This window comes from Filicampus tigris, chromosome 19 (genome assembly GCF_054856515.1).
Source record: "Filicampus tigris isolate MCC_2025a chromosome 19, RoL_Ftig_1.0, whole genome shotgun sequence".
Taxonomy (NCBI): domain Eukaryota; kingdom Metazoa; phylum Chordata; class Actinopteri; order Syngnathiformes; family Syngnathidae; genus Filicampus; species Filicampus tigris.
The window spans coordinates 11887268-11915000 of record NC_141235.1 but is presented as its reverse complement, the minus strand read 5'-3'; the positions used below and the strand labels follow the sequence as shown (position 1 = coordinate 11915000).

General features: G+C 38.5%; 2 protein-coding genes and 2 long non-coding RNA genes across 18 annotated transcripts in view; 2 read left to right on the top strand and 2 right to left on the bottom strand.

Moving 5' to 3' along the window:
- The window catches only part of LOC147129539 (uncharacterized), a 3290-nt gene extending 1897 nt beyond the window's left edge, over positions 1-1393 (bottom strand). Inside the window, exons 1-3 of the long non-coding RNA XR_015082685.1 lie at positions 1157-1393; positions 1026-1073; positions 1-896 (exon numbers count right to left, since the gene is read on the bottom strand). The exon at positions 1-896 is cut by the window's left edge and continues 1897 nt beyond it. This is a non-coding gene — a long non-coding RNA (uncharacterized LOC147129539). The remainder of the gene's footprint in view (positions 897-1025; positions 1074-1156) is intronic.
- LOC147129538 (uncharacterized) overlaps positions 1-2304 on the top strand; it is a 3107-nt gene extending 803 nt beyond the window's left edge. For 4 of the 12 annotated variants that reach the window (XM_086017371.1, XM_086017369.1, XM_086017364.1 and 1 more), the window contains 10 exons: positions 33-154; positions 524-573; positions 832-888; positions 955-1042; positions 1202-1273; positions 1412-1559; positions 1623-1684; positions 1764-1900; positions 1973-2031; positions 2118-2304. In XM_086017371.1, the coding sequence (XP_085873497.1) occupies positions 851-888; positions 955-1042; positions 1202-1273; positions 1412-1559; positions 1623-1684; positions 1764-1847 (492 nt within the window). In that variant the 5' untranslated portion in view covers positions 33-154; positions 524-573; positions 832-850 and the 3' untranslated portion in view covers positions 1848-1900; positions 1973-2031; positions 2118-2304. Of the gene's footprint in view, positions 1-32; positions 155-396; positions 574-734; positions 889-954; positions 1043-1201; positions 1274-1411; positions 1560-1622; positions 1685-1763; positions 1901-1972; positions 2032-2117 lie in introns of those variants that run through there. The other 8 variants (XM_086017373.1, XM_086017370.1, XM_086017365.1 and 5 more) reach the window with 5 other exon arrangements.
- LOC147129537 (uncharacterized) lies at positions 1399-8803 on the bottom strand. 2 transcript variants are annotated; one of them, XR_015082684.1, is made up of 7 exons: positions 8673-8800; positions 5948-8399; positions 3596-3683; positions 1952-2280; positions 1781-1866; positions 1605-1681; positions 1399-1543 (listed from the first exon to the last, which is right to left on the bottom strand). It is a non-coding gene; the product is annotated as an uncharacterized LOC147129537 (long non-coding RNA). The 2 variants fall into 2 exon arrangements; XR_015082683.1 differs by lacking the exon at positions 5948-8399 and having other exon boundaries at positions 8673-8803.
- A 1265-nt stretch (positions 8804-10068) lies between these two features.
- Positions 10069-27589, top strand: map2k4b (mitogen-activated protein kinase kinase 4b). Of its 3 annotated transcripts, XM_086017699.1 has the most exons (13): positions 10069-10354; positions 11614-11649; positions 14690-14722; positions 17265-17367; positions 18070-18244; positions 19471-19590; positions 19741-19860; positions 19963-20014; positions 20967-21094; positions 22379-22456; positions 22567-22715; positions 24140-24185; positions 25116-27589. In XM_086017699.1, the coding sequence occupies exons 1-13, from the start codon at positions 10249-10251 to the stop codon at positions 25227-25229; spliced, it is 1260 nt and encodes a 419-aa protein (XP_085873825.1). In that variant the 5' UTR covers positions 10069-10248; the 3' UTR covers positions 25230-27589. The 3 variants fall into 3 exon arrangements, with proteins under 3 accessions (XP_085873825.1, XP_085873824.1, XP_085873822.1); XM_086017696.1 differs by lacking the exon at positions 14690-14722 and having other exon boundaries at positions 10124-10354; XM_086017698.1 differs by lacking the exons at positions 11614-11649; positions 14690-14722 and having other exon boundaries at positions 10123-10354.
- The last annotated feature ends 144 nt before the right edge of the window (positions 27590-27733 follow it).

Sequence of the window (27733 nt, the reverse complement as noted above, 5' to 3'; positions counted from 1 at the left end):
AAGTGAAATGCTTACGTTCCCTTGTCTTTCAGGCCACCATGCTGTTGAAGAGGCGTCCAGCTCTGCTCTCCCCACTGGTAAAACGCACGCTTTCATGACTAATTTCAGCATGTGCTGACCAGGGGACCTCATGTGATCTTGTCAATCAGCAAAGGTATGTCAAATCCAGGTCCAGTTAATAAATCCCAGGCACAGTTTAACTTGCGCCACAGGTGCTTCCACTCAAACAGCTTCTGCGTAGCTCGTTTACCGGTTGAGTGGAAGCACCTGCGGCTACAGCCAAACTGTGGCGGCAGGGGTTTTACTTTCTGGACCTGAATTTGACACCTGAGTCAGGTGGGAACATGGACTCAATGGCAACACTTGGGTCATTGTCAACTTGAATGTTTGCTGCAGTCTCACTCCAGGAAGAAGCACCAGCCAAGATTCTGGATGAAACCCAAGGAGGCTCAGGAGACCGATGTGACTTTACAGCAGTATCCATTCCAAACTTCTTTTTGTTTTTCTCTCTCTTTTTCTGCAGTCATGTCAACGCTTCATTGAGAGTTGTGAAACAAGATGGCGGTGTATCAAGTGAGCATTTTTTTTTCCGCTGCAGGTTTGCTAATGTTGCAGTCAGGGCACTCATGTTCCTCAATCATGTTCCCTGAATATTGTCTCCCTGCTGCGACACGCCTGCTTGAAGTGCTCAGGCTCAAAGAGCTTGCTGATGATTTGAATCGGGTGTGTTGCAGATGGGCGCAATGGAAAACAGGCATGACGGTGACCCACAAGGAACAGGATTGAAGACCCTGGTCAACAAGTGACTTTTGTTCTGCTCTTGTCTACCAGGTGGCGCTGAAGAACCGGCATGGATCAACTTGTCAAGTCGCGCTCCTCTTGGTCAAGGTTGGGACCTGTTGCCAAAGACAAACTTGATGAATCAAAGTACTTGACTAATTTTTGTTGTTCTAGGTGGCGCGTTGATCAACTTGCTGACCGGTTAAACAGGCTACAAAAACTTGGCATGTTGAAAGGGCACTCGCCTGCACGTCAGCTTCCAGTAAGAGTGCCATCAGGAACTCTTCCACCTGCTGGGCAAAGAAATTCTCCATAAATGTGGAGGGTCTTCAAAGCTGCTAACATTTTCAATATTAAGACATGCAAATAAACTTACTTAAAAATAGCAGTTTGTCTGGTCCATCATTTGTGGTATTTGCAGGTTTGTCCATCCAGGAGAAGTCTCTGCACCAGTCCAGAGTTTCCGGAGCTCGACCAGATGCTGCAGTGGAAGGTTCCAGTCTACAGCCAATCAAAACATTTTATAGTCAACTAAAAATGAGTTGCCATTGAAGGCGAAACTCTACATTCATGGTATATTGCTGATGCCTTAAGCTTTTGAGTTAACTTTGAACTCCCCTTTTGTCTTTAGGTCCCCACGCTGGTCAGTGCGCTCCTTGCTGGCCAACTGACAACTCCACCGTGGAGTGACGAGGAGACTGTCTTTACATGTTATCCAACTTGTCGCCATGGTGTTCCAGATGACTGCCTCAATGAGAAGCTCCTGCAGAAGCGTAACGGTAAAACATAACCGCATTACAGGTTAGTAATCAAAGTCTACTCACATGTTTGTTGTCCTGCAGATGGCGCCACTGGAGTGCAACATGACTCCAAGTGCGTCTGCCTGAGGATGAGTCCTCTGCTGGTAAGAAAAGGAACATTTCATTTCAGCGAGCATGTTCCAGTTGTCTCGACAGAGTTGAATGATTTGTTCTTGTGTCCAGTGCGGTCGATCAAGTACCTGCTCACAGCCCGAGACCAGCAACACTTTAGCCTTTCTTGTTGCTTGCTCATCCACGAGGTGCTGAAGCCAAACTTGGAGGCAGCCTGAGAAGAAATGGGAGACATTTACACTTGGACGGTATGCTCTTAAAATTCTTCATTGCACAATCCTCAATGCGACTTTTCTGACCTTTTCTTCCCCTTTTTATAGGCAGCAAGGATGAAGATCATCCATCATAACGCACCTGAAGACTTGCGTCTTCGTCGCTGGTAGGTTTGAAGCCCCAAACATCTTCTGCACAAGATGTTGACTTAACTTTTGACTCACAAATGTTTTTTTTTTTTTTTTGTCTTAGGTCCACACGCTTGTCCAAGTTCTTCTCGCTGGCTGACCACTAAGCAACGAGCAGACTGTCATCCGACTTGCAACTTTGTCTTCTTGCTGGCCGACCACTTGAGGACTTTGCAACGAGCAGACTGTTATCCAACTTGTAACTTGTTTGTTTGCGATTGTGTACTCTGCAAAAGAAATAAAGCTTGATTACAAATAACACTTAAACTCTCAACTTCATTCTTACACACATCACAAAAAACTTCAATCTTCAAAGTTAAAAAAAAAAAAAAAATCAAAAATATTTTTTCAATTTTTTTTCCAAAAATTAATTTTTTGAAATATTTTTTTTTAGAAAGTGGGTGGGGCAAGGCTGGAATAAGGCTTTCTGATTCGCTGATGGGTCTGGAAGTGGGTGGAGCAATGCAGATAAAAGGCTGTGATTGGTCGAAAGGTGGGCGGGATTATGCAAATTAGAAGCACTGCGATTGGTGGGTCCCAAAGTGGGCGTGGCTATGCAAATTTGGAGGGCCCTGATTGGTCAGATTGTCAGAAGTGGGCGTGGTTATGCAAATTACTGCATTCTGATTGGCTATGCAAATCAAAGCCACGCTGTGATTGGTGGATTTGAAATTTGGGCGGAGTTAGGGGCGGCCCTAGCAGCAGATAGTCTTTTTTGAAGGCACTTTTGAGTCTTCATATCAAAGTTGCACTTCAGTCACTACATGAGACAGGACTTTTACTATTCCCCTCAATCTCACATGACCCAAAGCTCGATGAATTTAAAGATTGCTCCAGTTTTGAGTCATGAGGAGGCAAACAGGAGTAGTAATGTGACACTTGTGTCCACAGTAGTACTCACTGACGTGCAACTCTCACCTCAAGACTTCAAGCAGCCTTTGGAATAGTTTTCCACTGCAGCAACCGACACCCATGATGGCTTCAAATGAGGGCAGATTTACCAATAAAACACAAAGACTCCAATTCAAGTTGAACAATTTATTGGACACAGAAGCTAACATGACAATTTGAAAGCATTTCACCAGTCAATGTTTGTGTGAGCCAACTCAAGTTGCACACACAGACATTGACGATGGAAGCAGCTCAAGTGTTGCCTGCTTGACGAGCTCATGTGTGATGTCACTTACTTGAAATGACGCGCACACACTTTGGCGATGCCACCAAAGGGGAACGTGAGCACACTGGGACAAAAACTAAGTGTACAGCGCAACACCATCATCACACACTGCTGGACATGTTTTGAAATGACACTGATGTGAACCAAGTTAGTCAAAAATAGATGTACTTTTTTTTTTTAAATATGACATTATTTTTTAACTAATTTGGCCCACATCATTGTCATTCAAAAACATGTCCAGAAGAGTCTGACGATGGTGTCGCGCAGTGCATGAAGTTGAAGTTGAGTGCACTCATGCCCACCTTGTGGTGCGATGTCACATCACACATCAGCTCGTCAAACACACACCACTGCTCAATACTCACACGGGTCCAAATGCATCTTGGCTTTCCCTTCCGCATGTCCCACAAGTCCGTCGGCTGCACCTTTGAGCACGAAGCCTCCTCCATCCATCTGGTCAGGCAGAAAATAAAAGCAGTGAGTAACACTCTTCTGCACATAAAAGTTCATTTTTTTAAAATTGTCTATTTTAAGATTAAAGTCGTATTAGTAAAACAAGGTGGCATAGGTTCACTTTTAACATTTGCACATGTGCCCTCACACGTCATGCGTCTGTGTGATCAATCAGCTGGTGGCTTTCTCGCCACACCTGACTTCCAATGAGCAACTCACGCTCCTTTCAATCAACTGGTCAAGCAGGACCTCAAAGTCCTCCAAGTGAAAATACTCCGCCCATGTGCTAAGATAGAGTAGTTTAATATTGTTCAAACATACACAAAAAGTAAAACTACTCCAACAGGCATTAATCTGATCCCCTTGTAAAAATGCCACTTTACTCTTGTCATTTTACAACACTACATTATCTGATAAGTATTACTTTACATTTCCAAAATACACAACTTTTATTAAAAGTATACAGCTTTTTGAGTTGATATAAGATTACACAGTTTTGTTTGTTCTTTTACCCTGGCCCAAATCATTTGTATTAGAATGTGAAATTATTAATTGGGGAAAAAGCAGATTCAATTGTCTCATTAATGCGATTTTGGACTCTAATTAGGGCTGTCAAAATTAAAGCGTTAACTCTGTAGATTAATACAAATTTAATAAAGCGTTTTAAAAAAAAAAAAGAACTGTTTTATTTAATTCCTGTGGCAGCTGACCTCTGCTCAGCTTGCAGCCAAACTGAGAGGAGAGTCACTGACAAACAAAGATGGACTTTTACGTAGTTTTACTTTGAAAAGTTACTCATTGGAGAAATCCAAAATATGTCTTTGGCATATCGTACAACAGTTTTAATTCTATATAATACGATACAACTTAATTATAGAGCGCATTTCATAACAGCTGCAGCGTTAACAAAGCACTTTACTTTACAATAACAAAATAGCAATAATATAACAAGTGCACGCAATAAATTAAAACACAAATTACTACAGTAGACACTGGAAAACAGCAATAAAGTGTCAGTCTCACATCGGATCAAAAGTCAAAGACTGGATACGTGTCTTCAAAAAGCTTTTCAAAATGGACAGAGAGGCCTGCCATTAAATAATGGAAGGCCATTGCAGCAACAGAAAAGGCTCCATCCCCACATACTCAAAGAATCAGATTCAAGGTTCAAAGAAAGCGATTTGAACAGCCTCTGAATCAAAATATACTTCACTTTTTTTTTTAACTCCGAGATTTTGCTAAGGTAAAAATCGGTTACAAGCTTTGTATGAAATTATAGTTGAATAAATGTGATGACGATTTATGTTAAATTTTGCATTCATTACTTAAATTAATCGCTTGACAGCACTAACTCTAATATTTATTATTTTGTTCAGGCTCAATTTAGATACGTCTTGACATTTTAAATAATTTTTTTTGTAAAATAATTTTTACATTTATTTACATTTCTGTAATGGTTTATCTATTTAATGACAATTCACGAGCACAAAAAAGCAACACATTTTGGTCAGCAACATATTCCAGACGCCTCTCAGTGAAGCTGCACCTGTACACCGCATACTCAAAGGTTTGGCTCAGTTGTTGACGTTGGGGTGGAGGCTCTTTCTGTCTGGCAAGAGGCAACGTCTGGCCCCAGCACACGACATTTATTGACAACATACAAATTGACATCCCCGTCTTTAAAAGCTGCCTCGACAATCAATTTTTATGGTTGCTCACCAGAGTGGTGGTTTCAACCCATGAGGGGGGGCGATTGGGGGTATTACCATTTTTATTTTTGTAAAAGTATTTAGATTTTATTCGATTTCAGTTTAAGATTTTTCATTAATTTTATTTAACCATAATAATCTTGGTAACTTGCTACTTGCTTTCTTTTTTTTAACAAATTGGGGTTAGAAAAGTCACAACACTGAGCAGCCCTAGCTGTAGTCACAAAGACCCAGGTTGTCAAGGTAAGAAAAAACCTTCCTTTAGGCACCTGAGAACTCTTTTGAATTGAAGAAAAAAAATAATGATTCCTTTAATAGGGTTGTAAAATGAGTAAAAATGTACATAATAAAAATATACTGTATATTTTCATCTACTTCCATATTTCTTCAAATAGGTCTAACAGACATGGTTTAAACTAAAAGTATATTTAAAAAAAATAACAACATTGGGTGTCATTAGACTGTGCCGGTGTGCCTAATGTTTTGACCCTCTCGAACCACCAGAGGCAAAATGCTACATAGAAGAAAACGGAAGGAACAAGCAGCATGCAGTACCTTTGAAGAATATGTTGATGGAGAGATGTGCAGGTAGGCGACCAGCAGCAGGTGAACATGGGGAGAGATTTGACACAAAATTAGTCACACAAATGCATCCGCGATGTTCACGTGTTTATAAGATCCACAAATATATTGGTGATTTTCACATGTATTCTAAGATCCACACTGGAGGCTGACATTTCAATCGCACAAACAGCAAAAGCACTCCAACTGTGTCCATCTGTCGGACTGCGCGCACAAAGCGAAATAATCCCGTGTGACGCGGGTCATGGTAAATCGGTCCTCTCGGAATATCCGAGTCTGGGTGTGTACTTTGCCACGTTCACGGCCGTCGAACTTAACTAGCAGCGATCGCTGGTTCAAACGGATCATAACGGGAACGTTACATTAAACATTGACAACGCCCACCGAGACGCGAGGTGCGTTCAAATACGGTCGAGCACTTCACACTCGTACAGAAATAAGTGCGTCAATGCATTCAAATGTCAATAACTAAAAATCAAAACAATGACATTGGCCTATATTATGCTTCGATCCCTCACTCTCGCGGTTGGAATGTCAAACATTAGTCTATGATATGTTATACTACCCAGTCTCCAAAGGCTTGAATAAAAATAAAACAATATTTTGGTGCCCAAAGACTTTTGTCAAGTCCTGGATATAAATATAAATAACAGCGTGTTAAAAAAAAATAAAGTTAATTGTTTTCATGTTCAACTGTTCTAAGGGATTAAAAATGATAAATATGTATTTTTTTATGTTATCAAAATATGTTTTGCTATTGTTTCCTTTTTGTCTCCTTTTCAAGTCATAGGAAGGAATTGACCTGTTTCATCAGCCGCTGCTTGTTGCAAAACAAAGTTCTTATTACAGCAAAAATATTTTGCAAATATATCTTGAGTCTCTGTCAATATTTACATACGAAACTACAGCATGCCAACCGAGACGACTATACATCAGCAAATATGGTCATGGTGTACCACACTAAAAAAGGGTGCAACCAGATCCTGTGCTGGTGCGACCAACTGAAAAAGTGCAAAAGCCCTGCAGTAGGAAAAAAAACTGTTGAGAAAATAGAGAGCCTTTGAGGAGAGGGACGCGACAAACTATTCAATAAATGAGGAATATTCAACTTTTTATATTCATTAATTATTTTTAATGTATCTGGCCGCTGACTCGCACGGGAGTGGGAGTCATGCTGAACGGAGCGGGCGAGTAGTCGCGTTCACTGAGACGGGATGGGACAGGGTTGATCAAATTTGTTTAAATTTATTTGTTATACTGTGGTCTGGGATTGAGATTTTTTTCCTGTGGGAGTCGGATGGTACGCGAGTAAATCTCTATCCACACACAGCAGATGTCAACATTCACATGTGTTTTAGAGGCCCTCTTCAGTCCGCTAGAGGGTAGTGTCTCTGTTTCCAACAATCCGCGTATCATTTGTTCATTACCGTAGTTGACTTTCTTTTAACAAAACGGGTAGTAAAAAAAATTAAAAAGTTGTTTTGTCAATATTTGTTCCAAAAACCAAAATGAAACAAAACTGACGACTCATTTTCTAATTTTGCTACAGAATTGAAAAATGAAAAACAAAACAAAAAACATAACAGTCGATTTGGATGTTTCATGTACAAATAAGGCGTTCCTCTGCTGCCAACTCGACGCCGCTGTAGCAGCGGACAAAGAGAAGGCGAAGAAGAACGTCTTCATGTCATGTCATGTCATCTTCCAAACCGCTTATCCTATACAGGGTCGCGGGGAATTGCTGGAGCCTATCCCAGCCGTCAATGGGCGAAGGCAGACTACACCCCGAACTGGTCGCCAGCCAGTCGCAGGGCACACATAGACACTGTCACTGAGCAGGAATCGATCCCACGCTGCCCGCACACAACTCAGGCGTGTGTACCACTACACTAAGAACGTCTTCATGTCAAGGCAAAACAAGCTTGGGGTAAACAAAAGATCAGCTTTCGATTTTTAAATTTCGAAGTTTTAAACAAAAAAACGGATAGCGCCTTCCCGTTAAATGCAAACAGCAACACTGCCTGTAGCCGAATGAGTAAAGATGACCTTGCGCGTGTGTTAAAGTGTGTGCGTGTGAGAACAATTTGAAACGGCGTGCCTGCTGATCCACAAACGCACACTCGACATTTCACACGCAGAATTTAATATTCACACGATAAGTCATGATAAATGCACCCCCCAAAAAGTGATAATCACGAATATATTTGTGGATCTGAAAAGCACATTTTGGTGCAACTAAATCTTTCAATTCAAAAACATAAATATTTAGTTATTTAAGTGAAAAACATTTGTGAAAATCACTAATATTTGTGCATCTGAAACACACGTGAAAATCACGGATGCATATGTGCGAATAAATTTGAGACAAATCTCTCCCCATATTTACATATGCCATCACTCATCACTCTTCCATTGTGGACATCAACTTTGGAGTGGAAAACATACAAAAACAACTTTCAAGTCAAACGCTTTCCTTGATTGACTTTTGATTGTCAGCTGAGTTCTACTTGTGAGCGTACTAGCTTACGAGCCACCTTTGTTGATATTGTTTTACGATAGCTAGCGAGCTTCCAGTGACCTAGCGGGTAACAATGAACAAACTAGAAGGCCTCAGTGTCGTAATTATGCTCCTAAATAGTGTACATACATACATTTGTATATAAATGGCAAATAGTTTAAAAACGTTTAAATTACTCACTGAAAACGCAGCAACCAGACTTGGTCATCGAAACAGATGTGTATCTTTTTTCTTCTTCTTTTTCTGCTGCTGCTGCTTCTTCGTCTTGATTTTGGCGGGTTACATCTCCTTGATGCATATCGCCACCTACTGGACAGGAGATCGCAAAGGCATTTGACAAGCAATGTTATCCTATGACGTTATTTATCTACCGTAGGTCAAAGAATTTGTACGACTGTACGATATGAGAAGGCTCAAATGGAAAGAAAAGCGTGCTTGTCAAATTGTGCAATGACTCTTCAAACAACAACACCGTATCGTGTATGCAACAGTAAGTAAGGGAAATATTCCATATTTGTATTCGCCTTTTAGTGTTGGAATATTTGTTATATATATAAGGCACCACTTGGAGACTACCACTTGCCTTTTTTGTCTGTTTGTTGTTTTGGATCCTTCATCAACCAGGCGAGAATGTTGGTCTTTCCCTATGGTTGTAGTAGAGTATGTATGCCCAAAAATGTTGGCCAATTGACTTTGTTGGAAGACATCTGTGATGCTAATTCGACGACACGGTAGTTGAACATGTCCATGGTCAAATTATTTTCAATCTTTTCTCAGAGTACCACCATTTTTGTCCAGGCTTGTTTCATGAGTTTATGATGATCATTTTTAAAATAAAGCTGTTCAACCGTAATCCAAAAGCTATTTCTGATTTTCATGAGTTCGTTTTCATTAAAGTTGTATTTGTTTTTATTATTATTATTATTATTATTATTATTATTATTATTATTATTATTATTTCTTTAACAGAGGATACCAACATTTTTTCCAGGTTACAATAAAGTTCACGATATCGCCTTCAGGCGCTACGGTGTCGCCATCTTCTGGTCACTAGGAAAAATGTTTTCGGTGAAAACTTTCGGGAATCTAAAACATCTATATAAGCAGTATTTCGATTTATGTCACGTGCTGTGTTCTATTTTCGTTTTAGAATAAAAAAAGGAAATTAAAACAATTTTTGGACTCTTCCTTAGTCGTCCCGGACAACAAAATAGAAAATTAAGCTCTATTTTAATTTTGGTGTTTGTATTTTAAAATGAAAATCAAATAACGAGTCGTTTTTCCATTTTTCATATCTGCTTCCAAACATAATATTCAATGACTAAAAGAGACACGGACCTTGGCTACACATGAGATGCATATTAGCAACACCTGTTTCCACAGTGTTTCCAACATTTATTTTCCCCACATTTATATTAACATTCAAGAGTGGAATTTACATTTTCCCAGTTGCATGCGGGAATATCCAGTACGAAAGGAAACTCACTGTTGTTATTCAAGGAGGTGATATAATAGAGGAATAAATGGGTTAATTTGAGTTAATTTTTTTTAAAATTGGGAACGATTGTGCACGTCGTTTGGAGTGGACGATGTGCTTTTGGTTTGTCCGAAAGTACTTGAAGGCAACGTCAGCAAAGACGTGGCCATATGGCATGTGCTGCGTTCAAGTTGCGCAGTGTCCCGTCTGGAGGCAGAGAGAGGGCGAAGTTTCACTATCTGCATTGCAGCCCGAGCGCTGCCGGAACCTAACACAACAATGGCGACTCCCAGTCCTGACAGCAACTCCTCTAGCTCCAGCAACAGCTTCAGCATTGTAGGATCTGCGTCGCACCAGTTCCACCAGCAGGGTAGCAGTATGCAAGGTACACAAACATGTTTGATCGTATTTATCCTAAAACGGAAGCTGTAAGGAAATGTAGCATTGTAGCTCCATTAAGTAGGAACTGTTGTAAACGCAGATAGATTTGTAACAGATTATGCAGTCAGACCTTTCAAAATTAAATCCAAATTGTTGTTGGATCCTAAATGAATTATTTTGACACGCGAGTGGGCCCATGAAATACTAGTCAAAATGTAAGTGATATCAAACACGAAACGTTTTATGAACACTATGTCGCCTTTTTGTAGATAATAACACAAAAAATACTGATAAGGTATATGTAGCCTTTTACGTTGAAGTGTACATTTGACCGTTTCCGCTAACGCCCTAGCTTGTTTTAGCTAGCTTCAAACAGCTCCACAACCAACTCACAGCTATCAGGTTAGCAATGATGCGGTAGCCTAGTATAGCTGCTTCATCGCCAGGCCTGTTTGGCATCTTGGAGACTTGCATTGCGCGAGTCCGTCACGATCCTCATTTCTACAAAACTAGGATGTTAAAAACGCAAACAATGCATGTAATAAGAAAAGTAGGACCAACGTCACTGACGGTGCTGCCGTTCTGCTGATACGAGCAGTGAGAAAGTCAGGCCTGCATTGAAAGTATTTCTTCTTAGGCAGGCCACTGTTATGTGCACAATATCTTATTACAAGTCAACTACAAATAAATTATAATACATTCCTTTAGTCACTCGACTTTTATCATATAATGCTGGTGAATGACTGGAGCCGATTATATTTTGCTAATGCAGTACACATTTAGATCAAGTAATATTTTCATGATGCATTAAACGCACTGTATCCGTTGTAAATCTGCTTCTAGTCCTGACATATTATTCGGTGTGTTATTTATTCTTAAATGTGTTACACTGTGATTAAAGTCTATGTACTAGATCATGATAAGGAAGGATCATCTCCCTTGTAATGAAGCTCCCAGCAGCAAATTCTGGATCTAATATTGGTTAGAATGACAAATGTGTCAATCAGTTGACACAATGTTGTCACACTTCTTTCGTGACTAATTCTTCTTGACTAGAGTGTGATGGCGCATTAGACAGGATCGTGTTCGGTGAGGGATGCATTAATGGTTGCTGATGGATGACATTTCCATTGAATGATTTGCCCCACCCCCTTACATCAGGACATGATCAATAGCAACATCAACCTATTCACAAATGTGTATTTGTATGATCTTATTCTGTGACACATGTGTAGTATCAAACCTTTGATCTAAACCCTACAGAAACCAACAGCTGCTGGAGATGTCAAAATGAAACAGGTATTCACATTTACCTTACTAGGCTTTCGTCTGCTGTTGGAAGTGATCTGTTTTACATTTTTATAGTTTCTTTGGGTCTTATATTGGCAAATAAAATCAAGATTTAAAAACTTCCCTAACCGCCCTGTTCTGTTATGGTATTATTATTGTTTTTTATTTTAATTTGTATACAAAGTCAGACCTCGATTCATGAATGACGACACAGAATACTTTGTTATGGTTTCTCCAGCATAGCGGAGTCAACGTTTGCTGCCGTGCCACGTACTGTATTTTACTTAGATTGTTGTTCTAAATAAACCAACAGTATTAGTGATAGACCGTTATGTCTTTTTCAGGGACAATGCCGATTATTAGTAGTCAAGGGGGCCGATAACCTATTTAGAGCCGATATTCATTTGCTGTAAAAGTGAAAATATTGGTGTGAAAATTAAAAAATGTAACCTTGTTGAAATGCCATTAAACACGCTTGTTAAAACAACATTTCAAATTTTCAACATGTTGACGGTTTTCTTTTAATTTTAAACATATAGAGAATAGATGGCTTTGGTTTAAAATTCTAACAAAATTTTCAGGGAGCTTTCATCAGCATGTCTAAAGCTAAATGAAAAACTAAAAAAGTAAATAGCTCCCCAATGTTTTCTACAGTAAATAGTTTTCCAAAATTCCAAAATAACTGGACATGTTAAACTTTCACTTTATTTTGGTTTTAATTTCTAACAAAAATAAAATGTGTCGGAAGTTCCCAGTGTCAGTAGCATATCTTATATAAGGTGAAAATTAAAAAAAATGCATAAATAAAAAGTACCCGGAAATTAACCCTGTTTTAAAATCTCTGGAAGCAGAGAGAGGGCAGTATGTCACTGAGCGATGAATACTTACGAACATAGCAAATTGTTTTTTTGTTTTTGCCAGGGTTTCATAAAAAGTAGCAAATTGTGGCAAAGATGTTCACAGACAATGAAAAGCTGTCTAAACAAGATTTCTTCGCGACAAGAAAAACTGTTTGCAACAAGTAAAGAACATCTGCGAACATCTTGGCAACATTTTACGAACCCTGACGAAAACTCAAAATTCGCTATGTTAGCAAGTGTTCGCCGCCATCAAAAAAGGCCAATGCCGATATTCGTCCAAATGCCAAATATCGGCACCGATAATCGCCCCGGTCGATAATCGGTCCATCCCTAAACAGTATGGCTCCCGAGAAAGTGAAAAATTCAAGTGATAGTGTTATTAGGAAGCCTAATCATGTTACAGTTGGACAAAGAAGGAAATATCTAAACATGACAGTGTTTATGTTTCTGATTTTGCTACACAATTTTGTTTGGTGAAATTTACCAATTCTGTACCATTCTTAAAAGCAAGGAGGTAATAAAAGGACGCTGATGTGACTAAAGATGTCACTATATTTTTAACTAAAGCCATAAAACAAGGTAAACATAACTTTGTTCCAGGGCCAGTACGGATTAAATCAATTTCTATTTATTGAAAGGGGGAACAATTACTTTGGTTTGCAAACCGAGTCCCTGAATCATGAACCGAGGTTTGACTCAACCCTGCATCTTTTTTTTTTATTTTTTTATATATATATATATATATATATATATATATATATATATATATTAGTGTGAGTCTGCATGTTGTTGGGTAAGTTTTTCTTTTTTAAATTATTTTTATTTTTTATTTTTTTGAAGTAAAGTGACATCAGTTACCGTTAAGACAAATGTACAAATTAGGCTGCATTCACACTGCAGGTCCAAGTGTCCAATTCGGATTGAGTTCCTATATGCTGTATGTCTATTTCCATGTACAGTACATTTTAAGTAAGATGTCTCGAATATGGCAGATGGAACAATAACCCGCAAGCACAGATGCCCAAATTACACATCAACCCATCAGTGGCAGTGTCAGCACAGACATAAACAATAATACATGATATTAGGGCTGTCACTATTGAATTAAAAATAAAAAAAGGTCTATCGATTAATTGAATAATTGGATAACGCGTTAACTTTATTAACCAATCTATTTGTTTCTAATACATTTATGAGGCGTTTTGTAGTGATTAAAAAACAACAATCAAGCAATATCGCATGAGAGGGATTGATGTTGTACACACCTACTTTTTTAAAACGGATTAAGTTATTGTTTTGGTCAAATAAAAGCAAATGTTGCAACTGTTTTATTTTGATGAAACACAAAATATAATCAGTCTGCTTCCATGAAGGATGACTGAAATCTGAAAATAATTACTGCTGAGGATTTGGACAGTTTTAAGTTAAACAATGGCTCTAAACCATTCCTCGATTATTAAAATGGTTGTCAATTGATAATCGATTACTTGCTGATGAATCGATTAGTTCTGACATCGCTGCGAGATATGAATATTCAATAGCACATTCTGCGTATTTGGCTTGGGCTTACTTTTCCCTCCGATGATCTCAATGAGAGTAACCTCCACTCTACACTACAGGCAGGCATCTGCAATCATTTTTCTTTTCAATAATTATTTATTCAATTATGGACACGCCTCTAGTGTACCATAATTACGTCATATTCAATGCTTAGACACTCTCAAAAAGGAATTAGTTAATTAAGCCTCGTGTTGCTCAAACTGCAAGGTTCTCTATAAAATGTTGCTTTTAGGTCAACTAAAATGTCAAAAAAAATTGCTGTGTCCAAAAAAATGCACCAAACAAAATTCACTTTGTTTATTAGTGTGGTTGTCGTTTGCAGTGTTTTTCAATTCATATTTTAAGGATGGTATGTAGCTAGCTACATGACAGGGGTGAAATATTAGAGCATCTCCTTATGATGCATGTCAGAATAGTTGCTCAGAACATTATAACAATGGGATAGTACTTTATACATTAGATTTAAAGTAAGTTTACAGTCTTGCAAATGAAGAACGGCTGATCATGGCCTCCAAAAACACTTTGAAGTCAATTTTTTTAGCTTGCTGGTATGACACTTCCTAATAATGACGCGGCCGTAATGTAAACAAAATCAAAAGTAAGTGTGTGTTCTTTTATTCTTACTTCAGGATTTCAGATAAGCCTGTCTGGAGTTTCCCAAAGTAAGCAGATAACTTTGCACGCTTAATCACGCCACTCTAATCTTTTTGTGGGTACACGTTCACCTCAGTAGTCTAAGGTGGTTTTCCTAACCTCTGTCATTCAGCTGCTGGACACTGATTGGCTTTTGTCACGACGGGCTGCTATCAGAGGCACATTTTAACATCGATCCGTTCTATTTGACGTGTTGAATGGGTGAAAGGAAGCCACTGTGTACTATTGAGGCAGCCTGTGTGGTGCTCTGGTAATTTGGGAGTCTGTCCACTCTCCACTGCTTAACTCGACTTTGGCCAAGAACGCTGTGTTTGCAGTGGTACTTTATAGTATTGGGATCGCTTTCCACTTTCTTTGAACCGGGCGTGACAAGGAGGACGTAACACTTGAATGCAGCACTTTGCATCACAGGTGAAATTATTTGTTTGAGATCAGGGGTTCTCAACTGATGTCCTCCAGGGATCCATAATTTCCCATGATCAATTAGTTGTGGCTCACTTTCTCTCTGGTGCACGCGTTTGAATATTTTTGAATTTATTTAGGATTTTCTCCAGTTCTCACAGTGTCGTAATTATGCACAGAGCCAGAATTATATACAGCGGTGTGTCGAGATACGAGTGACTCATTGCCACTACCGTTTACTGTCAAACTAAACATGCAACAATCGTGATCTTCACCTTGTGAGTTTAAAACAACCACATACCTTAACATTTAAGTCTGCTATCTTAATCGTTATGCTAAATAGTAGTGATGGGGCAAATGAAGATTCATGAAGCACTTGTGATCATCAGATGGCACTTTTGGTTTAAAGATGCAATGGAAATGTCATAAATATCCATTGCACTAGCATTTCACTTTAAACCAAGAGCACCATCAAGAGGAGTAAAAAATATCACAAGTGCTTCATGAAGCTTCATTTCCCCATCACTACTAAATAGCATCTAATTTGCGGTGCTGTAATCTTCAAGCAATGGTTTGAACACAACCAGTGCAGCAACACATGTAGACAGACAGTATAGCCCAACTCACCGTCATATATTTGTTGTCCTCCGCAAAGCACGACTAATATTAGTGAGGAGTTGAGCAGACTCAATAAACACTATATCCATCTGTCTGTTTTACAGTGCCCCCAAGTGGCTAAGGTGGGCACACTAAAAGGAGCGGTACAATGGCCATTCAATTGATGCAGTGTGACAAAAACAGTGTAATTTTTTTTCATTGCTGTACTGTATGTTTTTAAAAAGCACCGTATTTTTGAGTGATATTTTCCCTCATTAAAATACATATTACAATATTTTGTTTGGCAGGGAAAGGCCGAAACTGATTAATGACATTTTCATTCTTTTCATTGGGAAAAGATGAATTAAACCCATATCTCAAGGCACCACTGACCCAACACACCCATGAACATTTGGCCAAATGTTGGTATAATGGCCAGGTGTCCTAATACATTTGTCCATACATCGGTTATCATTGGCAAGAAATGTCGCAAATTAAAATCAAGTAGCCTGTCCAGTGAACGTGTGTGTGTTGGGAACCCCTGTAAGACTGCCGATGCGCTTAGATAGTGTTAAAAAAAACATTTCGGTTGGCAACTTGAGATAAATCAAACATAGAGTTTATTATACCGTAGCTGTTTCGGGCCACATAATTCTTCTTTCTAAAAAGTTGGAATTTTAACACCGGTGATTCCTTCCTCTGTTACTGCTTTACATTTTTTACTGACCTCTCTCGTGTCAAATTTTAGGGCACTTTTCAGTATGACTTCCGCACATGATGTCGTATCTCAAGTGTATATGTATACGCTGATCAGTCACAACTAGGGATGTAACGATTCATCGAAAATGGATTTAAACCCGTTTTGAACTGCTAAAATATGCATTGATGTAAAAAAAAAAAAATTGATATTGAAATTTCGACAGCAAAAAAAATTGTAATGATAACAGTCTAATCTATTGTACTTGTATTTATTTTCATGTTTAGTTCTGGCATGAACAAAAAACACTGCTAATGAAACAAAAATTGAGTTAAACAGTCAAAATTATTTGTTAATTGTCAATGGATTTTTTTCTTTGTAACAAGGACAAAATGCAGATGTTAAAATAAAAACATTTTTTGGTTATAAAATGAGTCATTAATTTTGTTTAAAAAAAAGATTGTAATCGTGAACTGAAAATCGAATCGGAGCTTGAGTGAATCGTTACATCCCTTGTCATAACATTATGACCACTTGCACCGTCGTAATGATATCCAGTACCACAGTTGTATCAAATATTCATGATATACCGTATTTTTTTTTTTTTATTGACACGGTCCGAATGATATTCATTTTTCGATACGTTCATTATTATGGACTTACAGTACAGCTGGATATCATTATACTGTGCACGTCATATCATGTGGCTGGATGCTGTTGCCTTTAGTGTGTAAGTCATCAAGCATTATATAATGCTGCATCACTTCACAACATAACGCCGTGTTTTGCAGTGCATCATATGAGATGTGCATGTTGTGGCAATATGGACCCGTCTTGTGTTTTTGTTCTGCCAGGTAAACGTAAAGCGCTGAAGCTGAATTTCGCCAGCCCGCCGGTGAAGCCGGCATCCCACCTTCCGCTCAATCCAACACCCCCTTCCTTCCAGAACCCCCACATGTGAGTAGGCATGGCCATGTTGGATTCATGATTTTGCCCGTTGTCATGGCAAGAAAGAAATGTTGGTGATTCAAGCCTGTTTCAGTGTTAAAATACAATATGCCCTTCAATAAACCCAAATTAAACATCTCATCAACTTTTGACTGATCAAAAAGGTTGTTTTGTCATTTTGCTCAAATTTGAAGCTTAACTGACTTAAATATAACTAAATATAAATATAAATTGCTTGTGTTGTTTAACTCTCAGTCCTATTGACCGCAACGATATTGTCCCACATCTGTAACACTGGAAACGCACCGCCAGAAACGCTCAGCTCTCGTTTGGTCCGACGCTAGCATTAGGCTAGTAGGACTTCATTTCCGACAGTAGTTCTAGTTCCCGTATCACGAAAACATAGTTTCCCGCTAGCGATTAGATGCGTGAAAGTAAATAGCGAAGGAATTTGAACGAAAGGCAACAAACCGAAAAGCCGACATCCATACATAAGGTGCACCGGATTACAAGGCGCACTTTCGTTTTTTGAGAAAATTCAAGGATTTTAAATGCAGTTTATGGTTAAAAAAAAACACGGGATAATACTAAAGAAATAATGCCTGTTGTGTCATGGGTTCATCCTCCTTCTAATGTGTTGCTTCTTATGCCTATTCTGTAATTCATACCATCTTGTTTCATCCCTTCTGTCGCATCCTCATGATCCTCCAGAGAGCGACTCAGAACGCACAGCATTGAATCGTCAGGGAAGCTGAAGATTTCTCCTGAGCAGCACTGCGACTTCACGGCGGAGGATTTGAGAGACCTCGGGGAGATCGGCCGCGGGGCGTACGGATCCGTCAATAAAATGGTCCACAAACCCACGGGCCAGATTATGGCAGTCAAGGTGATTTTTGAAACAGAGTGGAGACTGAAGTCTCCTCTTTGGGAATGTAAGTGTTAAATTGGCAGACATTGCTCTTTGGAAAATGTGACCCACGTAATAAAATAGGTTGGTGTTAGAAGTTGCTGTTATTTCTGAAGTGCTGATGTCTGTATTTTCAAAAGTGTGTCAGTGTCATAGAAGATTCTTAGGTAACAGGAAGAAGTTTTTGCTGGAGCGACCAAAGTTGCTTTAAATGGGTCTACAAAAAAAAGTCTAAAACCTAGAGATAGACAATATGTTTTTTTTCATATGTTGTCAAGGAGGCAGTAGACCGATATTTGGGCTGGTATTCATTTTCAGTGAAAAGGAAAATATTGGCATCAGAATCTGAAAAAAAAGAAGGAAAAAAAACGATAAAAAAAATCTTAACTTTGTTGAAACATTTTCAATCATGTTTATTGAACAATTTTTCAGATTTGCATTATGCAGATTTTTTAAAAAGACTATTATTACTATACATTTTGACAATCTCATTACTATTATTATTATATTTATATAAGCACCCAGGGTCGTCAGCATGTCTTAAAATGAAAACTGAAACAATAGCTCCATACAGTTTTCCACAGTAAATGAAGTCCTCCAAAATTTCAAAATGACAGAAATGTTAAACTTTCACATATCTTTGTTTTGATTTCAACACAGTTTTAAATTGATTATTTCAAAATGACAGAAATGTTAAACTTTCACATATCTTTGTTTTGATTTCAACACAGTTTTAAATGGATTAATTATTGGCCATCAGATTTTTAAAAAAGGCCGATGCCGATATTCGTCAAAACAACAAATATTGGCGGCGATAATCGGCCTGGCCGATAATCGGCCTATCCCTACTAAAACCGTAGATGAAAGAAATGATCGCTGATTGATTGATGATCAATCCTGTTCCTCGAGGGCTGGTGTCCGGCCTGTTTTCCATCTCCCCCTGCTACAGATATTCACCAAAGGTCTGCAGAAGCTGCATCACGATCCTGATCATTTGAATCAGGTGTGTTGCAGCAGGGACAGATGGAAAACAGGTAGGACACCGGCCCTTGGGGAACAGGATTGAAGACCCCTGCTATAAACTATACATTGTTGTCTACTACTCTGTTCAGAGTACTGCAAGTACTTTCAGCTGATATCCGAGCAGTTAGTTGGATCTGATTGCATTTTTCTTTAGCTGCGGTTTGTGCTATTTTTGCCCTCAGAGGATTCGTTCCACTGTGGATGAAAAGGAGCAAAAGCAACTGTTGATGGATCTCGACGTGGTGATGAGGAGTAGCGACTGTCCATACATTGTTCAATTCTATGGGGCTCTCTTCAGAGAGGTATGACAAACCGGCAACAGAAACTGAATGCATTAGCATAGCTCAAGTTTGGGCAACGCGGCAGTAATGCTTCTGATGTCTGTGTCTATCATTTTTATAAATGTGTATTGTGTTCAAAGATGTTTTATTTTATTATTATTTGTGTTTCAGGGGGACTGTTGGATTTGTATGGAGCTTATGTCTACCTCATTAGACAAATTTTATAAATATGTATATTGTGCATTCGATGATGTTATTCCAGAGGAAATATTAGGCAAAATAACATTAGCGGTAAGTAGGACATGAACCTTTTTTTCCTTTGTACGTTGTCATATCACGTCACGTCGCGCATATTATCAGAATTATAGTTGAGTTTATGTGCCTTTTTAACAGACCGTGAAAGCACTGAACCACTTAAAGGAAAACTTGAAAATTATTCACAGAGGTGAGGTGATGCTGCATTGTGTATTATTGTTGTTTGTGAGAGTATTTTATGTATGATGTGGCTCCATGGCCGGACTTGCTGTGCTGTCGTCCGTTGCCCGCGATGGTGGGAGTCAGTCGCCAAATTAACAACGGAGACACAGCGGTCACACTGCAGAGGTGGAATCACACCCCCAGAACCTGATGCTATTTTTCTATTAGCCCGTCAATAGGATTTTTACATTGACTTTAGCATTAGCACTGGCAATATTGCTAAAACTGATTATGTCTTTAATTTAAAGAGGAATATGTTTGATATGCTTTCACTAGTCTAAACATTGCATTCTGATTAATATTGTGTTTGTGGAATATGAGTTAAGCAGCAAAATCCACCGGTTTTTAGCCCATCTCGGGGCGGCCATTTTGTCACTTTCTGTCCGATTAAAAATGACATCACATTTGCTCAGGGCTCAGGTAACAACCAATCATGGCTCACTTGTTTTCTGAAGACGGGCCATGATTGGTCGTTAGCTGAGCGCTGAGCAACTGTGAGGTCATTTTCAATCGACGGGAAGTGACAAAATGGCCGCCCCCTGAGATGGTGAAAAACAGGTGGATTTTGCTATATTCCATAAACAATATTAATCAGAATGCCCCGTGTCAACTAGTGGGCCTGCATAGGACATATTCTTAAAAAAATATGTTTGGGTTGACAGCCCCTTTAAATAATATTTTTATGATTAAATTTCGCTGAATTGCTCATCCTTATGACTGATCAAAGTTGAATTCCACATGATCAACAGAATTCGAAACAAAAATTGTATTACAATGCCCCTCCCTCAATTGTGTGTGTTTTTTTGTTTTGTTGTAATCGTACTTTCGGCTTCGATTTCTACCGACATATTGATCGTCATGATCAAGATTTTTTTTTTCCAAGCTGGACTTAACCAAAATGTTACTTTCAATCATTTTAGACATCAAACCTTCCAACATTCTTATGGACCGAAAGGGTAACATCAAGCTGTGTGATTTTGGGATCAGCGGCCAGCTCGTGGACTCCATAGCCAAAACCAGAGATGCTGGCTGCAGGCCCTACATGGCAGTAAGTACAAAGAAATACAAGTTTACACCCATTGTCTTGATCCCAAATACCAACCCCGTTATGTGTTAGAATTACGAAAGCAGGCGGGCTCAAATGCAGAAAACAAAGTAGAAACCATCTGCATGAAAAACCGAGCAAAACCTTGACTGTTTGACCTTCCTTCTTTTGTACGGACAGCAATATCGAAATGAATACATTTAAAATTAACCACAAAAGCTCATGTATTTTCACTGATGAAGAAAAAACACTTTTGCTATAATTATAGTTAGTTTTAATTAGTTTTATAAATGTAAAACGTAGAGTCAGCTATCATCATTATTATTTTTTAAATCACTCTCATTTTTATTTTATTTCGTTGATGGAAATGTTTTTAGTTTTAGTTCATTAGTTTTCGTGGACTATAATAACTTTTCCCTGCATTAACATGGAAAACATGTTGAAAATTGACACTCATCAATGTGTTAAAATAATAATTTCAAAAATATCATCCTTGGAAAAATATCTACTAAGAATAGGCATTTCACAAAATTTGTACGTTTGTGGTGATTTAACAATAAAATTGTTGAATCAGTTATTTTAAAAATATTTTTGTAACTCCTGTTTCGATGCCAAATTAATATATGCCTATCCCTAACACCCTCAAAAATCAAGCTTGATAATGTAAATAAAAAGATAGCACTTTGGTGCTGGTAATAATTAGTGATGGTAAAATGAAGCTTCTCGAAGCATTTGTGATATTTTTTTTTACCCCTTTAGATGGTACTCTTGGTTTAAAGATAAAGGCTAGTGCAATATAAATTTATGACATGTTCACTGCAACATTAAAGCAAGACTGCCATCTAGAGGAGTCAAAAAAGATCCCAAGTGCTTCATAAAGCCTCATTTGTTCATCACTAGTTCATAACCAAGCATCACTGTCTGCTTATAGTATTATTTGTGTTGTGCTATGGACCTACGTGTGTCCTTAAAAGCTTTGATGGATCGAGTCTTTCCTTGTTTTATGTTGTGAACTGCCCATTTTACACTTACATGACCTAATGGAATGTGAAAACTAGTGATGGACAAATGAAGCTTCATGAAGCACTTGTGATCATTTTTGACTCCTCTAGATGGCACTCTTGGTTTAAAATGTAATACCTTTCCATTGCTCTAGCCTTTATTTTTAAACCAAGAGCACCATTTAGAGGCGTTAAAAAAAATATGAAGTGCTTCATGAAGCTTCATTTTCCCATCACTAGATATAAACTCTACATGAAATCTATTCTGTGATTGTGCGTTTTTCAGCCTGAAAGAATAGACCCCAGTGCCTCTAGACAAGGTTACGATGTCCGCTCCGATGTATGGAGCTTGGGAATCACCTTGGTAAGAAATTCATGTCATTCCATATCCTAAAACACAGCTTTTAATATTATGTCGGAACTAACTGTAAATGCAGTTCAGATCTGAATTCATGCGGTTTGTGTTTGCTCTAGTATGAGTTGGCCACTGGTAGGTTTCCGTACCCCAAGTGGAACAGCGTTTTTGACCAGCTGACGCAAGTGGTGAAAGGAGAGCCTCCACAGCTCAGTAATTCTGAAGAGAGGCAGTTTTCCCCAAAGTTCATCAATTTTGTCAACTTATGGTAAGCGAAATGCATGCAGTTAAATTGTCAGCCTCTCTCCCAGTGCCTTAACACTGTGAGCACCAAGCATATAATAGGAACCAGTCGCATGCAAGTCCAAAGTCAAGTCACCTTATTAATGCAGTGTTACAGAGCCCTGCCTCGAATAGCTATAATTTGCAAATAATTAATTGATGATGGATGCCGCAACAAAATGGCAGCAAATTCACTTAAAACAGAACGGAAATCATTAACATGTGGCAATCTCACATGGACGCAATCATGAAACCATTATACAAAACCTTCAAAACCTCTGGCATTTTTTCACAAGTCTATACTATTGGTCTCAGTACTCTTTCTTTCTTTTTATTTAAATTCCACACCTTCACGTGAGGTTTATCGAATTCAAATTCTGTCTGTTGCCTCTTGGTCAGGTTGCTATTGCAAATGACAATCTGTTCTGAATTGCCTTCCCTGGATAAATGAAGCTTAAAATCAATACTATTATGGTAATTAGCTTACTAGCTTAAGTAACACACTAGCACAAATTGACATGACATCACACCTGGGTAAGCAAATATAATTTTCATTTGATTTAATTTCAGTTAATTTCATATAATTCCATAAGCACTTTGCACAAAAAGTCTTGAGTCATTAAAGTCACATTTTGGCATTTACATACAACAATTCATGTTTGGTAACACAAGTAAATTGTAATGGTTATTACTAGACTACATGGTCTAGCATTAGCTGCAAAGAGAGAGAGTAGCAGAACCATACTGTCTGGTTCGTCAATGCACAATGTGCCACCAGATGGCGCTCAAGTAATACTTTTATTGTTTTAGCTTGAGCAGCAAATAAATGAGATTTTCAGAGAACGCAGGCGAGCTGAAGGCTCTGTCAATAAGAGCACTTCATCCTGGCACAGCTAGTACTCTCAATGTAACTGGGAATAGTAGGTTTTGTATGACTTTTCAAATGCAGTTTTTGTAAATATATTACGATAAAGAAATGATGTACAGTAAATCCCCCTCCATCGCAGGGTTACGTTCCAGAACACACGATATAGAAATACAACCTAGGCATGTTGTTATAGCATTTACGGCCACATACAATGTTTATACATTGCACAGAATGCTGTCTGTCCTCCCTTTTTTTTCTTTTAAAACCATGCTTTGTCTTTGCTGAAATGCACAACTGAACTTTATGGCTTGGTTGGTTATACCACGCAGTCATTATTCAAAGATGATCAGTTGTTGGGTATTAAATGCCTCCACTGTGAAATGTCCAGTTATAATCTTCTCTGTTCTGTAACGTTATTCAAATATCACAACACAGCCAATTCATTTTAACAGTTAAGTCAGTCAACATAAAATCAAAAGTGTAAATAAACAGTTTCTGTAAATGCTTTTATGATTCTAAAAATTACACTGTTATCTCCGCAGCCTTACAAAGGATGAATCTAAAAGGCCAAAGTACAGGGAGTTGCTGGTAAGTGTCTCCTTTGTCGGAGTGAATGTAAAATCAACCCCCAATTGTTCTTTCCAATAATATGTTCTATGCGTCTCCACTACTCTAAACATGGCATTCTGATTAATATTTTGTTTGTGGAATATAAGTTAAGCAGTAAAATCTACCTGTTTTTGTCCATCTCAGGGGGTGGCCATTTTGCCACTTTCTGTCAATTGAAAATGACATCAACGAGCAACTGTGATGTCATTTTCAGTCGACAGCAGGTAACAAAATGGCCGCCCCCAGAGCTGGATAAAAACAAATGGATTTTGATGCTTTATTCGTACTCCACAAACCAGTGTTTTTCAAACTTTCTAAGTCAAGGCACATTTATTTCATTGAAAAAATCCCGTGGCACACCAGCAGCTGAAATTATGGGAAAAAAAACAACAAGATATAATTCACAAGATATGTGTTATATTGTTTATATAAGCATTTTTTAACATTGAAGAATGACGTTATATTATAACATCTTGAATAGTAATTAAACACAAAGAAAAAAGTATTTTATAATATTTCATATTGATACTTACTTAGTTGAAACATGGGCCTGTTTGGATAAACATGCGTCACTAATTCGCTTGTCTCTAAACAAAGATAATTGGCTACCTGCTGCTGCTGCTGCCACCTGCTGGTATGGAAGAGTGCTACAATGTAGTATAGACATCATTAGGCTGCCAGGCGCCACACAGGCACACAAATTAGATAATTTTCCACGGCACACCTGACAATATCTCGCGGCACACACACAGTTTGAAAAACACTGCCATAAACAATATTAATCAGAATATCAAGTTTAGACTAGTGGGCCTGCATAGAACATATTATTGGAAAGAGAATTTGGGAGTAGACTTCCTCTTTAAACATCAGAACTCTTTTTTATTAACTATTGTGTGTGTTTTGTCCCAGAAACATCCGTTCATTCTCATGTATGAAGAGCGTTTTGTGGATGTTGCCAGTTATGTTTGCCGCATCCTGGATCAAATCCCCGCCTCTCCCATCTCTCCAATGTATGTGGACTGAGGGAGTTTGGAGGGGGGGGGGGGGGCATTGTCCTCCCCGCCGTGCAGCGGGTAAGAAACACCGAGCTTTTGCGAGGTGACGCCCACTTTCTTAGCTCCTGGACTTTTACAGAATCACCGATTTAGTCACGTTCCAAAGAAGAAAGGAACACGAGTGGTGCAATGAGATAAATATCATTAAGCCAACCCTTCTACCACACATCACCTCATTTAAAGTCACTCAATATTCACACAAAAAAAATAGAAAAAATATAAGAATCTACCAAATAAAACAGACAGAGCAATGGTCCTCATGACTAAAAATAGCCACCTATTGGATTGTGCATTGTGGACTGTACGTATGCTTTTGTGTGTTCACTTCTGTAAACACACACGGCCATCTTGGACTTTGGCTCCACGGTAACTAAATAAGTATGCATAGCGCGCTTGTCTGGGTAAATAATTATGGATATGGTTGTGTGGCTTTATGTCCTTCTTTCTCTCTTCAATGTGGAATCTGTGAGTGTTTGTCTTAACACACAATGAGGACAATTGTCAATGCTCACGCTCAAGGTCGCCCTAGTTTGCACCTCTTCTGTCATGTCATTGCATTCAAATCACTGGGATAAGCAGCATTTTTCCGCGCATATTATTAGAAATGAGTCGTTCATTTTTCCGCGCATATTATTAGAAATGAGTCGTTCAATAAGCTTTACTGTAGAAATGGACATTTTCTTCAATGACTATTGAGGTTGCAAGGCAGAATATTTCGGAATGGTCTACTTGGATGAAGCTGAACGTCCTACAGATCATTTTTTCTTTTGTTACCTAGTTGAAACAGAATCAACAGCACCTCTTTTTTTGTGTGTGTGTATTTTGTGTTACGTATGAAAATATGGAATTTGTTTTCAATTATTATTGATAATTTTGATTAGCGATGAAGCAAGGTGATAATACATAAGCTAAGGACAGTATATTTCTATGTAAACAGATTCACATGATAAACAGCTTGAAAGGGGAAGTCAACCCAAACCTATTTTTTTCAAGAATATGTTCTATGCAAGCCCACTAGTTGAAACAAGGCATTTTGATAAGTATTGCGTTTGTGGAATAAGAGTTAATCCACTTGTTTTTAGCCATCTCTGTGGGCAGCCATTTTGTCACTTCTGTCGACTGAAAATGACATCACAACTGATCAGGGCTCAGGTAACTTTCAATCACGGCTGACCTGTTTTCTGAATCCGAGCCATGATTGGTCTGAGCCCTGAGCATTTATGATGTCATTTTCAGTCGACAGAAGTGACAAAATGGCCGCCCCCCTGAGAAGGCTAAAAACGGGTGGATTTTGCTGCTTAACTCATATTCCACAAACGCAATATTAATCAGAATGCCATGTTAGATTATTCGGTAATTCGTAATTTTATTTCAGATAAAATAAATGCTTATCTCTGTGACTTGAAAATGATGACAATGCACAAACTGGCTAATGCAACGCTTGCCTGATGTAAAGTTACTTGATGTCCACTGATGTATATCTCTGTATGTATATAGTGCATCTAATCTGCTGTTCTCGGCAGGTTTTGCGAGACCATTAAGGCCCAGTTGAACAAAACAACAAAGATGTTTGTGGTGAATGCAGGTTAAAAAAAAGAAAGGGAAAAGGAGTGGAATTTTCCATTTGAGAGTGGGCCTTGATGCCTCTTAGCATCCTGTCCACGCACTGTACAGTTTTATCGCTCATCCACACTGATCACAGATCCACCATGCTGCATTACAAAGACAACAGGCATAACTATGTATATTTGAGAAATAGCCCGCCAAGGGTTTCCTCCTAATAGAAAAACGACACCAGTAAATGCTGCTAAAAGATGTCCTCTTCCACTTTTGCCACAAAGAAACTGTTGAGAGTGCTGAAAGATCACTTTTCACTTGGATACTCAGCATGTTCCTCCAAGCACGTCGCTCTGGCTTGCACTGAAGATGGGAAAACTACATGACTATGTATTTCAATCGAAATGCCAGAATCCCCCAAATAGGGGCCAGAAAGGTCGTGAATTAGGATTAGTGAGATTCATTGAGATGCATTGCAGTAGAGTCGGTGTTCTCTCTTTAGGTCAACTGGAGAATTCGGTCACTACTTCTCTGTCTGTCTTTATCTGTAATGTGGAAATGGTGCAAACCTACCAAAAAAAAAAAAAAAAAAAAAGATCTGTTCCTCGCCTATGGGGTATGTTTTCTAACCCTAGTGAATGCAGATCACTGGGGTACATGTTGTATAAATCTACTAGAATGTTCATATTAGATTATAAAATAATATTAAGGGCAATTAATATTATATCGTATGTCTCTCGAGGGTTACCAATAAAGTTCCTGTGGAAAAGACTGTCTTATTTATGTATTTATTTTTACATGAAAAGAAAAAGTACACGGCTTATTTTTCTGTGGTGAATTTATTGCTCAATTTTCTGTTGTGTACAGGAAATCAGGAATGAAAAAAAAAAAAATAATTGGTCAAGCAACATTGCA

Coding starts and splice junctions, on each gene's coding strand:
- map2k4b (XM_086017699.1), top strand. CDS start 10,249: ATGGCGACTCCCAGTCCTGACAGCAACTCCTCTAGCTCCAGCAACAGC. Junction 11,650..14,689: donor GAGATGTCAAAATGAAACAG/GTATTCACATTT, acceptor TTCTTACTTCAG/GATTTCAGATAAGCCTGTCT. Junction 22,716..24,139: donor ATCAATTTTGTCAACTTATG/GTAAGCGAAATG, acceptor TTATCTCCGCAG/CCTTACAAAGGATGAATCTA.